Source organism: Callithrix jacchus, chromosome 10 (genome assembly GCF_049354715.1).
Source record: "Callithrix jacchus isolate 240 chromosome 10, calJac240_pri, whole genome shotgun sequence".
Taxonomy (NCBI): domain Eukaryota; kingdom Metazoa; phylum Chordata; class Mammalia; order Primates; family Cebidae; genus Callithrix; species Callithrix jacchus.
The window spans coordinates 28,618,156-28,632,589 of record NC_133511.1 but is presented as its reverse complement, the minus strand read 5'-3'; the positions used below and the strand labels follow the sequence as shown (position 1 = coordinate 28,632,589).

Genomic DNA, 14,434 nt, shown 5'->3' with positions numbered 1-14,434 from the left:
CGGGTTCTGAATATTTGACATTAAAGAATGTACAGAAGGTATTTGGGGCTGGAACGAATGACTTAATGTGAGAACCCACACCGCCCGCACCCGCTACATCTGTCACCAGCTCTACCTCTAAACACCTGGTGCAGCTGCCCCCATCTGGCCGTCTCCGCCCCACCTTTGCCCGTTCTTCCACCTCGAAACAAGTCTAGAAGTTGATACTACTTTTTTAGGCTAACAAAACCAAGAAAAACAAGGTTTCTAAAACTGGCAATGAGTTTAAACAGGAAACTGGTGGCCTTCTGTTTAAAATGAGAAGGAGTTCGGCAAGGTCAAGGCCATTTTATTGGGTGAATTTTTAGCGCTGCAGTGGTGTTCTTTTTCATAAGAAGATTGATGAAACCTACACAGGGAGGAAAAGATTTGACAGCGGTTTAAAGAGACGTTGCAGAAACCAAGGCAAGCCGAAAGGTGGCTTCTCCCCGAAAGCGATTCTTCCCTGTCTAATCTCTTTTTGCAGCTCATTAGTTCTCTGGGAATCAGAGAAAGGTTGTTTCCCAATTTTCCCGCCACAGGGGCACATTGTGTGTGGAAGCTGGGACTCTACAGTACAGCCCGCGATGCCACCCTGAGAGCCAGGGCTCTCCTGATCTCTGTTGCCCACACCCAGCAAGGAGCCATGGGCACAAGAGTTTGGGCAGGATCACGGCCCCTGCTGTTTGTTCCCTGGGCACCAAGACCCTGCCTCACATTACTACCCGTGGCCTTAGGAAGCTCATAAACCTCTCTGAGCCTCGACTGTCCCATCGGTAAGGGGTTACTAAGAGCTTCTCAGCAGTGTTTTGAGAGTGTCTGACCCTGCCTGTTAGGCAGGCACCTAACACGTGCTCAGTGGTGCTCGGCAGAGGTGTTTTCAGGGCACCGTCTCAAAAGACAATGGGAAACGTTTGGTTTTTGGCAACTTCAGTACAAGCAATTTAAGTTTCTCTGGGACTCACCTCATATGAGGCACAGGATTGAGAGGGGCTGGAAGCAAGCCATGAGATAAGGGGTGTGAAAAGGGCACCCCCCTGTTACAGATCATGAGCAGGGATGGTGCTCCCCAGACAGCAGGGGTTCCTCTCCTCCAGCAAGGTAATTGCTTAAGCCGGGACCTCAACCTCAAAGCAGCAGCAGGAGATGATGGGCAGTGGGCTCTCTTAACTACACAGGAGGCCAGCGGGAGTGGAGTCTGAAAGGGAGAGTCATGGGCAGTGCTCATTCTGCTCTGGCCTGGGGACATGATCCTTCCAGCACTGGTGACAGCATCTGTCAGATGTCAGATCGGTGGAGCAGATAAACGAGTGGGAACGAGTTCTCTCTGAGTTCCTGGAGGCTTCTCCCTTACAGCAGACATTCTCAGAGGGCTTAAATTAAGGCAAGAAACCAGCTCTCCAAACGTTCAGTGTCTGAAAGTGAAATATCACTTTGGAAATTTGGAGATATTGAAGACTGTGGGAATGACCAGTGAGTGCACGACTCCATCTTAAAGCGGCGCTCAGCTCTCTGGGGTCCATCAGATGTGATGGCGTAGGCTCAGAGCCATCACAGAACCAAGGGCTGTGGCCTCTGAGTGGTTTTTATGCAGGAGCAATGTTTTGAAAATGGCCGGGAGCGGTAACTCACGCCTATAATCCCAGCTACGTGGCAGGTTGAAGCATGAGAATCCCTTGAACCTCGGAGATGACAGAGGTTGCAGTGAGCGGAGGTTGTACCACTGCGCTCCAGCCTGGGAGACAGAGTGAGACCATGTCTCTACATAAATAAATTAATTAAGTGTTTTGAAAGTCTGATGGACACATCATCAGACTTTGCATTTAGTAAGTCCGTGTTTATTCAAGAACTTCTAGAAAAGGAAGAACTTTTCAAACTTTCATTGGATCAACTGGTAACTCAGAAGGGGATTTCCTCGGGATGTGAAGGGGGTCTTCTTGCTTTTAAATTGCCATGGTAGAAGGCAGAGAAGGTACACTGGGGCCAGGCTGCACTAATGCCAGTATGCCCAGGCGTGGGCCAGGCAGGGAGCTTTGGCATAGGACCCTCTGCACGCTTCCTCTCCTCTACCCAGAGCTTCTAGATGTGGCTGAGGTGTGACTTGGTCCTGGCTCACGGAGGGCCCTGATGGAGTGAGAGAACTAGAGAATGGCTCCCTTGGTCAGGTGGGGGATGTTTCAGAGTCATAAATGAAGGCAGGTGTGGGGAGGAGCCAGGTCGCTATCCAGGTGCCAGGCTGCCTTCACCTTCACCTTCCCTCCCTTGCTTAGTTGACCCCATCATGGGCTCTAACCTGGGGGGACTGACTGGTCCAAAGACAGACTTAGATCCTGCAAGGGGGTGTGGAATGGTTTTCCTGTTAGTAACCCTGGGGTCCGGGGAGCCCCGGGAGAGTGCTGGGCCCAGCTGGAGGGTGCCAGCTCTAGCTCCACTGAAAGGCACCCAGCCTTAGTGATGGGCTCCCTGCCTGAGACTCCTGGGGGCACACAGCAGGATGCTGGGGCACTGTCTGCTTCCTCTTCCCTTGAGTGGGGTGCCAGCCCATTCCCCATTCCCTCCAAGGCCTGCTTGCCCCTGAAGGATACCTGGGACCACGACCCCACGCCCTGCCACTGGTGGGAAGACCTCATGCAGCCATGGCACCCTGCCCACCTCTCAAGATCCAGCCCAGGAGCAAAGCCCACAGAGCCCCTCCCTGGGTGTGAGCAGCCCACAGAGGCAGTCACTGTCCCAGGCTGCCCTACTCCTCTTCCTTCCAGCCCCAGACCTAGAAAACCTGCCTGAAATGAACCCGGCCTGAGCTCTGAAGCCTTCTCTTTGCTGTGTCTCAACTTCCTACTTCTCTGTGGCTCTGCTCCTCTCCTAGGGAGGAGCGACATGTCCAGGGCAGGGAAAGACTTCCATTCTCAAAGGCCATTTGAGAGCTTTGGAGACTGTGGGTGAGGCCTTCACACTTCTGTGGCCTGGGAACATGGGCAGTCTCTTTCCAAGTCAGACCAGCTTGTTTCAGTACCGACAATCTGCTCCCTTCCACCCTCACTCTTCCTGGGCCTCCAGATCAGAAAAGCCATTGAAGCTGCTGATTTTCAGACTCTTCTCCACTTTTTTCCTCCTAATAGTCAATCTACCCCCAAAGTCTCCCGCTGACCCCCCTTGCCCTCTTGTTTCCAGCCTGGGGTGGAGGGGCAGCCACTCCTGTTGCCTTCTCCAGGGCATCCTCCCTGCCCTCCCTACCCTGCCCTGCTGGTTGTAACCCTGCCTGGGGAGGGAGGCCCTGGGGCTTTTCAGCACGAGGCTGGGAGTTTGGTCCAGGCTGGGCTTGATGGTGAAGCTGCCACTGCAATCACCTATTGCTTTTGATTTACATCCCATTATCTGCCTTGATGGCAAAAGTGCTGAGCCTTGAGGTCAGAGTGTCTCGGCCACAACTGGGGACAGATGCTGATTTTAAAATGCTCCCTGTTTCAGAGCCACCTGGCTCATTGTGCCCCCTGACACTCAGCTCTCTCCCCAGGTCACACCACAGGTTTGCTGAGATTGTAAAAAAACAAAACAAAAAACAAACAACAACAACAAAAAACGACTGTGATGATTAGAAACACTCTGAGATTCTTTGGCCAAAAAGCACTAGAAAAACCCCAGCTGCTGGGGTTCCCCCTTGGTGGGAGGTGCAGGGTACAGTGTGATTGGGAGTAGGCCAGGAAGCTGCTGATGCCACTGTGCATGTGCTCGGAGGGACTGTCTAGTCCCAGGCCACCTTCTAAGAGTCACTCTAATGAGATCGATTCTTCAATAGGCTACACTGAACACACAGAACACAGCAGAGGAAAAACACACACACATAGCAGATGACAGCAGAGAACACCAAGGGCTGTACGCTCTGTAGCTCTCAGTCATGGGTCATCGGTATCTGATCGAAAAGGAATTGCCTACATGACAGAGATGGACCTTAACCCATGAGGGCTCTGTGAGCTCATCCCAGACTGGAGGTTTGAGCTTCCATGATGCAAGGCTCCTCTCTGAATCCACAGCAAGCCTCAGGGTGGAAGGAATGAGGGGACAAGGTGACAGCCTTCTCTAGGTGTCAGCTGCTGGAGCGCTCTGTGAGACTCAAAAAAGTAAGTGACCCAGGGCAGAGAGAGAATAGACACCACCCTGCAACATTCACCATGGGGAAACTCATCCTGGCCTGGCCTTAGCCAGCAACCTCAGGAGGCAGCACTGCCATGGGGGGCCCTGTGCTGGGAGCTGTGAGGGCTGAATATATGGTTCCTCCCCACAGCCTTGATGGCCTCTGAACCCCAAACAGTGCACTCAACTATTCCCCTCCCCTGCCCCCAGGCTCTGCAGTGTCTATGCTCACTGAAGCCAGTGACATGAGGTCTTAGGGAGACTGCAGCTCTCACACTGAGCCCCTGGCCTCCCTGGACCCACCCTGCCTCTTGGGCTCATCTTCCTCATTCTGCTCAGCCTCTGCATCCACCCCTGCCTCAGCACAGCCCCCCAACAGCAGGGGACTGGGGAGGTACTGGAGGAGCCGGCCTTCCCGCTTCATTTCGGCCAGCTCCTTGGCACAGCAGCTGGGTGTGTTGGTCTCATAGGTGTCGTGGAAGGTGTTGTAGTCCACCTCATAGAAGCCCTTTTCCAAGGTGAGGACTGGTGTGAATCGGTGGCCCCAGAGCACCTCTGTATCCATGTAGGAGCTCCGGGCTTGGCAGGTCATCCCTGGGGATACAGAGTTATATGTATTACAATGCAGTCATCCACCTATCCGCCTATCCATCCATCCATCCATCATCCAACCAGATATGGAAAAAAGACAGAAAAAAGATATGAGTATGCTGTTTGGGAACTCAGATAAATAAATCCATCCATTTATCCATCCATCCATCCATCCATCCATCCATCCAATCATCTATCCTTCCAGATTTGGAAAAGAGGCAGGAAAGGGCAAAGATATATATATCCATCCATCCATCCATCCAGCTATCCAACCATCCATCCATCCATCCATTCATCCATCCATCCAATCATCTATCCATCCAGATATGGAAAAAAGGCAGGAAAGAGCAAAGATATATCCATCCATTCATCCATCTATCCAGCTATCCATCCATCCATCCATCCATCCATCCATCCATCCATCCAAACATCCATCCATCCAAACATCCATCTATCCATCCAATTATTTATTCATCTATTCATCCAATCATCTATCCTATCACCCACCTATCCATCCACTCACCTACCCAATTACCTGTCTATCCAATCATCATCTATCCGTCCATCTATCAGTCATCCATACCTTCATGCATCCCTTCATTCATCCAATCATTCATCAAGCATTTCTCGAACATCTACTTTGTGCTAAGCACAGTGGAGATGTAAAGCTGAATAAGACACAGTCCTTTCCCTGGGCTTTTCAAGGCATGGCGGTGGCAGAAAATTAGAAATCAACATGCAAGATTCTGGAAGTCGTTTCCTAGCGACTGGAGTGAATAGATGTTGGAATGGTTGAAGGCAGGGACTTGGTTCCTGAAAACAGCATTCACTTGGAGAAGACTGAGATGGGAAAAAAGGCAGGAAAGGGCAAAGGTAAATTAAGCATGAATGAACATGGAGAAGCTGACAGGCATTTGAAACATATGGAGATTGTTTTGGGTAGACACATATGGAGAGAGGGCTCCCCGCTCACATGCACACACACACATACACAAAGTAAGAGCAGCAGACACACACACAGAGCTTGACTTCTTGATTTGAGGCTGCTCCAATGCCTTGTTTCCCTGTCTACTCAGCCCGTGCCATGCCTGTGCTATTTTTAGGTGTTGCTTTCTCTCCAGAGAGGGAGGGAAGCTTTGTTTATGGATGAGAAGGCCTCTGTGCTTAGGGTCACAGGAAAGCAGCTCTCTGATATTTAATCTTCTGGCCTAGGAAGGCATTAGCTGTGTTGGTTGGGTGCTGAAGGCACCCATCTCCACCTCCCACTTTGGGCTTTCTCGGGGGGATCATACAAACCAGACCCAGGTCCAAGGCTGCTTCTCAGCCCCAGCGCACCCACACAGATGGGCTCACAGCCTGCTCTCTGCTCTTGGGGATGCCTGCCTGGGCCTCTCCCTTCAGTCCTCACCCTTGTTGCCCCCACAATCTTGGCAGAGAGGCCCAAAGCAGCCTAGACCATGCCAGATGTCTGCAGGCTCCAAGGGCCTTGGGAAAGGCATGGGCAGGACCTTGGCCCTTTGGGCTCCCCCTGCTACTCGTGGGGTATGGCAGTGGCTGTCCTGTAGCTAGAGATCCTGCTGTGTCCCTGTCATTTCTCAGTGCATTTGGAAAGGATTCTCCAGGTGGCAGGTATAGTGCTCAGCACAGGGTGCTCCTTTTCACCTTGAATCCTCCCAGCTGCCCGAGGAGATTGATTTTCTTCACTTTGCTGACAAGGTAAGCAGCTTGCTCAGGAGGGATACGGCAGACCTGTGCTACTCAAGCCAAGGCATGGACTCCCAGCCCACACCTGGCTGCATATGCCTGACAACCAAGCCATCCACATCCAGGACAGATGTGTACGGGCTCTCCTGCCCTATCTCCCCAGGTCTCCCCTACGGTTTCTGGGACAGAGCAAGCCAGCTCAGGTTGTGAGAGGGGAGGAGGCCAAACCATGAGGACAATGGACTGTGGGCCCCTGACTTTGAGGGAGGTATGGTTGGGGGTCCAGCGGGGCAGATAGCACCGGCTGCCTCTACTATGAGCCTGTGGGCGCTCTCCCTGCTGTGTGGCTGGGGCGTGAGGGCAGCCTTGGAGAGTGGTCAGGAATGGTATAATTTGTCTGCTTGACTCTCACCCAATCCTTTTCTTGTGGCTTCAGAGTGGAGCTCTTCTGCTGAAATACAGCCTGTGTCCTGATTCTGACCCTGGAGCCAAGGACAGGGTGATCTGCCAGCCCCTAGCTCTGCAGGGGAAAGCCTCCGGTGTCCTGACTGTCCCCAGCCCTAGGGGCTGCCTGCCTGCCACCATATGCTGCCTGCCAGGCTCCAGCCCCCAGCAGATGGCCGAGCAGCCCCCTCTGCCACCAGTCCCTGGAGCTTGTCACTACTCTCTCCCGCTTCCACCGACTTCAAAATGGGAAGACTTGTGGGGGCTGGGTCTGAGTCCGCTGCCCGGCAGCCAGCTTCCTGGTGGCTGCAAGGTGTGCTTGGCCATCTTTCTGACAGGACCCTAATATTTAAGGGGGCCAGAATGGTGAGAGAATCTCCAGATTTATACGTGGAAGAGCTAAGTATGAACACTCACTGTCTACACAATGCTTTTGAAGTTCAGCTTCCACATCTGTAAAATTAGCCTGAAGCCAGCCCTACATCTTTGTTTGCAAGAATTAGAAAAATAGGCAAGCACCATCTGAGCGTGACTGAGTTCTAGAACTCATCTTAGGGCCTGACCAGTTTCTCATTGTACTTGGCGGGGGAGAGAGAGAGAGAGAGAGAGAGAGAGAGAGAGAGGGAGAGAGAGAGAGAGAGAAGGCAAGAGACAGAAATGAAATAAGCAGGATGTTGGGTGGGGTGGGGACTGGGGTACTCAGCCAGAGGTCAGGTGCCCCCAGGCCTTGGGCTCCCTAGAGCCACCTCACAGAGGTCTACCATGGCCGAGTGGCTGAGGAATGGGGGGGCGGTCCTTGGCTACCAGCTACTGTTGAGTCAGGAGCTGAGCAGGGAGGTGCTATGCTGGTCACAAAGAGGGCATTTTCTTGGGCATACGTGGATGTTGATGCCTTAGCATGGAGGCACTGTTTTTTTGGGGGAGGTGTGAGAAAGGAGCCTTGCCTGCTCTGGGTTCACTACGCCAACCTCCTGTAAGAACGTTGAGGGCTGGCTGCTCCAGAGAGGGCCCAGCCTGAAGAGCCCCTCCCCTGCAGCAAAGGTCTCTCCAAGTAAAGGACTGGGGAGAATCCTTATTAGTTTAGGAAACTCTGCATCCCCTCCTTTCCCAGTGATGAGACTCAGTGTGTAAAGACAGCAAGAAGTGTACTATAAAGAAACCAGGTCGCTTTTGTTTTGCTTCATGATTATCAGGAGACCAGATTACCCATCTGATCAGCGAGTTTTCTGGGTACAACAACTGTTCCGAGAAGGGGCAATTTGGCCTGTTGGAACCAAGCGCTGGCTCTGAGGTCCCCTGCCTTGATTTCCACCCTGATTCTCACTTGAAAGTGCTTGCTCTTGGGTAAATAATTTAGCCTGTCTGTGTCCCTGTTTCTTTATCTGTACCTTAATAAAAACTATCCTAGGGTGTGGGAGGACATTCAGCCAGATAATAGATGTTTATGGTTTAGGACAGTGCCTGAAATTGGGAAGGTCCTGTCAGCATTAGCTATCTTGAGTAGCTAACACTTTAGGGATTGAATCTGCTGCCTGTGCCACCCCAGGACGCTCAGGCACAGGCCTGCATCTTCTGGAGTCACAGTAGCTAAGTCAGAAGTGTGGGTAGGACCATCTGTGGCTGAGGAGAACAAAGCATCTTACCTGTGGCTTCCACCATCCCTTCTAGAATGACCACGACTTCGAACTCCTCCTGATGCAGCTGAGCCTGAGACATCTCCCAGAAAGGGCTCTTCTCATTGATCTCGTGAGAGATGATGAGGGGAGACACCAGGAAGAGGCGGTCGTCGCCTGTGTCGAAGCCCACGTTGATGTCGGTCTGGTTCAGGGGGATGAACTCCCCCTCTTTGGTCTGCCGGGACTTGATGAGCTTGGCGCGGATGGAGGCCTCTACGATGTGGGAGTTGCGGAGGTCGCCCACCCGGAACATGAGGCACAGCTTCTCGTCCCGCATGGAAATGACCGCGTTGTTGGAAAACATGAGGGTCTCCGCTCTCTTCTTGGGCTGGCTGATCTTGACAAACATGCACCCCACCATGAAGGCATTGACGATGGAGCCCAGGATGGCCTGGACCAACAGGAGTATGATCCCCTCTGGACACTTCTCTGTGATGACTCGGAAGCCGTACCCAATGGTCGTTTCGGTCTCAATGGAGAACAGGAAAGCAGACACGAAGCCACTGAGGTTTTCAACACAAGGAATCCACTCTCGGTCGCCAACATGGTCCAGGTCACCCCGGATATAAGCAATGAGCCACCAAATGAAGCCGAAGAACAGCCAGGTGACAGTGTAAACCATGGTGAAGACAAGCAGGTTGAAGCGCCACTTGAGGTCCACCAGGGTAGTGAAAAGGTCGCTCAGGTACCGGTAGGTCTCCTGGACGTTGCCGTGGTGCACGTTGCACTTGCCGCTCTTCTCCATGTAGCGCTGGCGTGGCTTCTTGCCCTCGGCCAGCAGGCGCGTGCGGTCTGTGGCAATGGGGACGTAATCGCGGGCCTGTTTGGGAATTTTCTTGGGGTCCCAGGCAGTAACTCCAATCTCCATGCCCTTGTTCATGGCATTCCTGGAATCGCCAGCCATAGCTGGGATGCTTTGAGTTAAAAAAAGACACCATCAGTGAACTGGGCCGTTCTGATTCACTAGAATCCAAGATGGAAGATGGCCCCCACCCCAGGGGCTCTCCCTGGCTTCTCCTCTGCTATCCAGGGGTCAGAGTGTGAAATCCTCAAAGGCAGGGGCTGCACTCTCTTATAGGGTTCTTTTTTTATCTCTGGTGGCTAGGACAGAGTCTAGAACATAGTAGATGCTCAATTGCTGTTTGTCGAATGAATAAATGAACAATACCTAGGTGCAAACTACACATTAAGTATTTAAAGGATATGATAACTTTGGGAGCAATTTTAAAAAGAATAATCACAACAGTTTATTAAATGCCTACCTACTATGTCCCATGCATTACATGTCATCTTATTATCGCCGCAGCAACTCACTTGCATTAGATATTGGAATCCCCATTACATAAACACTATATTGTTTGCTTATGGATCAGGCTTAATTCTAATAGTCTCTCTCCCACCCACAGAACGTAAGCTCCACAGGGGCATACATCTGTGTTTGTTTTGTTCTCTGATATTTCAAGCACTTAGAACATAGCCTGGCACGTATATGTATTTTAAAAGTACTTATTAAATAGTTGGATGGATAAGTAAGAAAACAGGGTTCCAAAGACGTTAAGTGACACCCAGGCCACCAAATATCAGGCAGAGCTGATATCTGGATTCCTGCTCATCTGGCCCAAGCCTGTGCTGTTTCTTGCATTTCTTGCTGACTCTATTTATCTTGAGGTCTTTTAGCAGCAGACAGAAAGGAAAAAGCGCATGTGTCTGATTTGTCAATTGGTTTCTCCTGTCATCTGAGTATGAAGTCTGAGGCCCTCTGAGCACTTGTTAAAATGACAAATTGCTATGTAGGCCCACCATTAGAAAATGTGATTTTGTTATTCTCTGTCCTTTAAGAAATTGAAATGGACAAGATGTGAATGCCCCCAAGGCTCTTCAAAGGGCACAACATGTTTTGGGGGTACCTGCCACGCTTCCAGGAGAAACCCAGACATTGCACTACAGGTGTCTGATGTTTCACTCAAAACCCATTTAACACGCTTTGAGACTCTCATGCAGTTAGAAAAGACTTCTTTAATTAACAATAACAGACCACATTTCTGGGCACTCATAAGCCAGGCACTGCACCAGGAAATTTTTATTCATTAGCTGATTTAATCCTCACAATATGATTTGATAAATACTATTATTATCCCTTCATTTTTTCAGAAGAGAAGAATGAAGCTCATGTAGCATGTGGCCAAGTGAGGTTTTGGATTTAGGTTTATCTGGCTGCAGCTTGAGGGCCGACCCACAGCACTCACCACACAATGGCCATCAGATACCGATGCTCATGCTTAGGCTGATGATCTGCTCCCTCCAGAAAGTTCTATGAGCTTCTGGCTGTGGGAAACGTCACCTTAGGGATACTATCCATCAGCCCTTCTTCCTCTTTATAAGCCAGCTTTCCTTGAATTCACAGGGACCCTCCTTCCCAGGTATGGGCTCCCCCAGGAATCCCCACCTTACATATCTGTCCTGAGAGACACCAGATGCCAAGACTGCTCTGTCACCTGGCCAGTTTCATGTCTTTCCCTGCAGGCCTGAGCCCTGGAAACATTCCCAGGCACTGAAACCCCGCTTAGGTTGTTACCTGAAAACTGAAAGATCAAATATGTTACAAAACATATAGGAATTAGTCTGACCTTAGGCCGAATCACTCCATAACCCAGAGCCCTTGTTGCAGACATTGCTAAGCAGAGCCTCTCTTTGGCTCTGCAGGAGTCATGAGGACCTCATGACATGCAGGAGTCATTAGGACCGCTGCAGCACTCCCCATGTAAATTCCCCTAATACGTGCTTTGGCGTTTAGTGCCTTCTCAACTGACCCCATTTCTGCAGGGTTTGAGGAGTCCCTTGCAGGCATTCCCCTGCCACCATTCTGGGGGTGACTCCAGCTGCAGGTTCTGCCAGGCAGAACACCGTACCAGGAAGCTATGTCCGCATAGAACAACCTGGTAAAAGGTCTGTCAACCACTGAACCAGCTTCCTCAATGGCAAACCAAGGTAGATTCCACATGTCCTGGGAAGTCAGGGGACCCTGGTGGGCCTTGTCCTGTGCTGCCTGGGTGGTTGTAGCAATTTCAAGGTAACCTTTAAAACATCATATGGAAGGGTCATCTGAAGGGCTATTTGTCCCAGATGTCCATTGGCCATTTCCCATTCTGCATAGGGCCACCTGTTACCTGCTCCTTCATGTGGCAGTTAACAAAGATAAATGAGACAAGGAGGAAAAGGCTTGGGGCTTCTTTGCAAAATCCCAAGCAGGAATTTGCTCTGCCTTAAGTAGGAGACTTCATCCTGAAAACCCGACCACAGATGCTCAGAGATGGTGAGAAATGTGCTGTCCCAAGGCTCTGTGTATTCTGGACATTCCAGCTGCTGGAACCGAGATAGGGTTCCAATGGGGATGCTGCTGCTGCGGACTCCCCAGGCCACTGAGGTTGGGCAGAGCAGGCACAGTGCCCACAGAATGAGTCATCAGCTGGGGCACATGGGAACTCACATCCTCCTGTGCTCAGCTCTTTGGGGAAAACAGCTTGCTGCTGATTTTCTGCACTGTTTCCTTCTTTATTTTTAAACATACTTGCATACATTCTTGTAAGCGAAGGCTTTGTGCTCTACTAGAAATGGGAAAATGTTTTCTAGGACACTTCAGCCCAGATATGAACACTTTTTCGTCCAGGAGATAGGAAAGGTAGTTTACTTTTGATGTGACATTGGGACGCATTCCTGTGTGCGGGCATCATTGGCAGACGTCATTCCTTGCTCAACCCAGAGTAACATTTGGATTCGAACTCAGTGTCCAACAAACCTGTTTTGTGGTCCAAAGAAAAAACGATCTTAACTTTCTTTGCCTCAGTTTACTCCGCTATAAATCCCAGATGATATTCTCTGCCTCTCCAGCCCTGGGAGCCAATTGTAGGGACTCATGGAAAAAATACATAATACAAGCATAAGTATAGATGACCATGTGTTCATAATCGCTCCTCAAATTGAAATGTAATGCAATATCCTGTTAACCCCCTTTTAAAGATGAAGAAAGAGAGGTAGAGAATATCTAAGACAAGTAGCTAAAGGGCCAGTGTGCAATTTGCAGGGCAAACATTGAGCTGAGTGGCATGGAGCCCCTGCTGTTCAGATTTCTTTTAAGGGCAAGTAAAATCACCATCCTCGAAGCCCTGGCCTTCAGTGCCATGTGCCTATCACGTCAAAAAGATTTTCAGGGACAATGGAGATGACGTTATTTAATCAGATTTTCAAGATCCGTTCTATTAATTATGCACTCATTCAGCACACATTAACTGAGGAACTACTATAACCAAGCCCCTGTGCTAGGAGCTGGACATAAAGCACTGAAGAAGATAAATGCAGAGCCAGCCCTCCCATAGTCGATATTTTAGCATTGCCTCTTCGAAGCTAGGGTTTTTGCAGAACTGTCTGTAGAAGAAAGACAGGGAGGAATGCTGTGGCTGACCCAGGGAAGCTGTCTCCTAGCTACTCTCTGCAGGACCAGGGAAAGGCACTGACTTGAGCAAATCCTATTAAGCCTCATCAAGCCTTTTACTGCTCTTCATCCTCTCCTGGGTCTGTGAGTGGGAAGCTGTGCTGAGACATAACGAAAGCTTTTGGAAAAGACAGAGCTTCAAGTCCAGCAGACAGGTTTAATTCCTTTGATAGGAAAACACAAGTAGAGGAAGACTCAAAAGAGGCAAAAATCAAAGGAAGTTGTATTTCAGATGATGCATTAGTGACTCCGACATCCATTTAGATAGACCTCTGGATTAAGAATTTCAAACATCACCCACCCACAGGGAGGAAAACTCTGTGTCATGACATGGTCTAGAATGTCAGGGGTCGGGGCCACAGCAACTTGGTAGGAGCCTCACTTGGGGGTCAGCAGGGCTTCCTGGAGAGACCACTGGGCTGGAAGTCTATTCTCAGACCCAGTCTCCCTATTTGTGGTCACAAACGTCCATATCAACTTCTACTTTCTCTCTCATACATGCTGGATCAAAACGTACATTCCCTGAGCTTTGAAACACAGGATAAAATTGGAGTAAGAGGAATGGAGTAAGAGGACGTGCTCACGTCTCACATGGAGATAGTTGTACTCTTCTATGAAAATATATATGACTGTACTAATAGGAAAGTGCTCCAAGCAGGTTGATAAATAGGCTGCCCCAATCCCCTCAAGGCCCGCTGGGGTTTGCAGGGAGCATTCAAGGTGTTGCACTTGAATGTACACCAGAATACACGTTGGGGACAGAGAAGGCATTTGCAAGTAGGTGGAATTCCAAGACAGTCTCGTGATTCCTGCCCTTGCTACATACTCCCTGAGGAACCCCAGGAAATCCTCACTACCATGATTGGGGCATGTCATACGGCAGAGCGGACTTTAAGAAAGGAAGTTCATCTGGGTGAGCTTGACCCAATCACACGCTGTTAGAAAGGACTGGGCTTTTCCTGAAGTAGGCGATTCAAATTATTAGAGGAATCAGTCAGAGGGAGGTTCTCCTTTGCTGGCTTTAAAGATGGAGGGGGCCACACGGCGAGGAATGCGGGTGACATTCCTTGAGATCTAAGAGTAGCCTCCAGCTGACAGCCAGCAGAAAAGTGAGGACCTCAGTCCCATGACCACAGAGACCTGAATTCTGCCAGAACCACGGGAGCTTGAAGGAGGCTGAGTTCCACATGAAAATACTGGCCTCACTGACACCCTGGCTTTGGCCTTGGGAGAAAAGAGCAGAGAACACAGTCACATCATGCCTGGACTTCTGGGCTACAGAACTGTGAGCTGATAAATGGGTGCCGTTTCCAGCCATTACGTCTGTGGTCATCTGTTATGGCAGAAATAGAAAATTTAGTACAGAAAGGGAAGCCGTATT

General features: G+C 50.3%; 1 protein-coding gene across 1 annotated transcript in view; it reads right to left on the bottom strand.

Annotated features, from left to right (window-relative positions):
* Nucleotides 1–311: 311 nt before the first annotated feature.
* Nucleotides 312–14,434, bottom strand: part of KCNJ5 (potassium inwardly rectifying channel subfamily J member 5) — a 28,852-nt gene continuing 14,729 nt past the window's right edge. Inside the window, exons 2-3 of the mRNA XM_035265060.3 lie at nt 8,532–9,478; nt 312–4,743 (exon numbers count right to left, since the gene is read on the bottom strand). Coding sequence (XP_035120951.1) covers nt 4,421–4,743; nt 8,532–9,468 — 1,260 coding nt within the window. The 5' untranslated portion in view covers nt 9,469–9,478 and the 3' untranslated portion in view covers nt 312–4,420. The remainder of the gene's footprint in view (nt 4,744–8,531; nt 9,479–14,434) is intronic.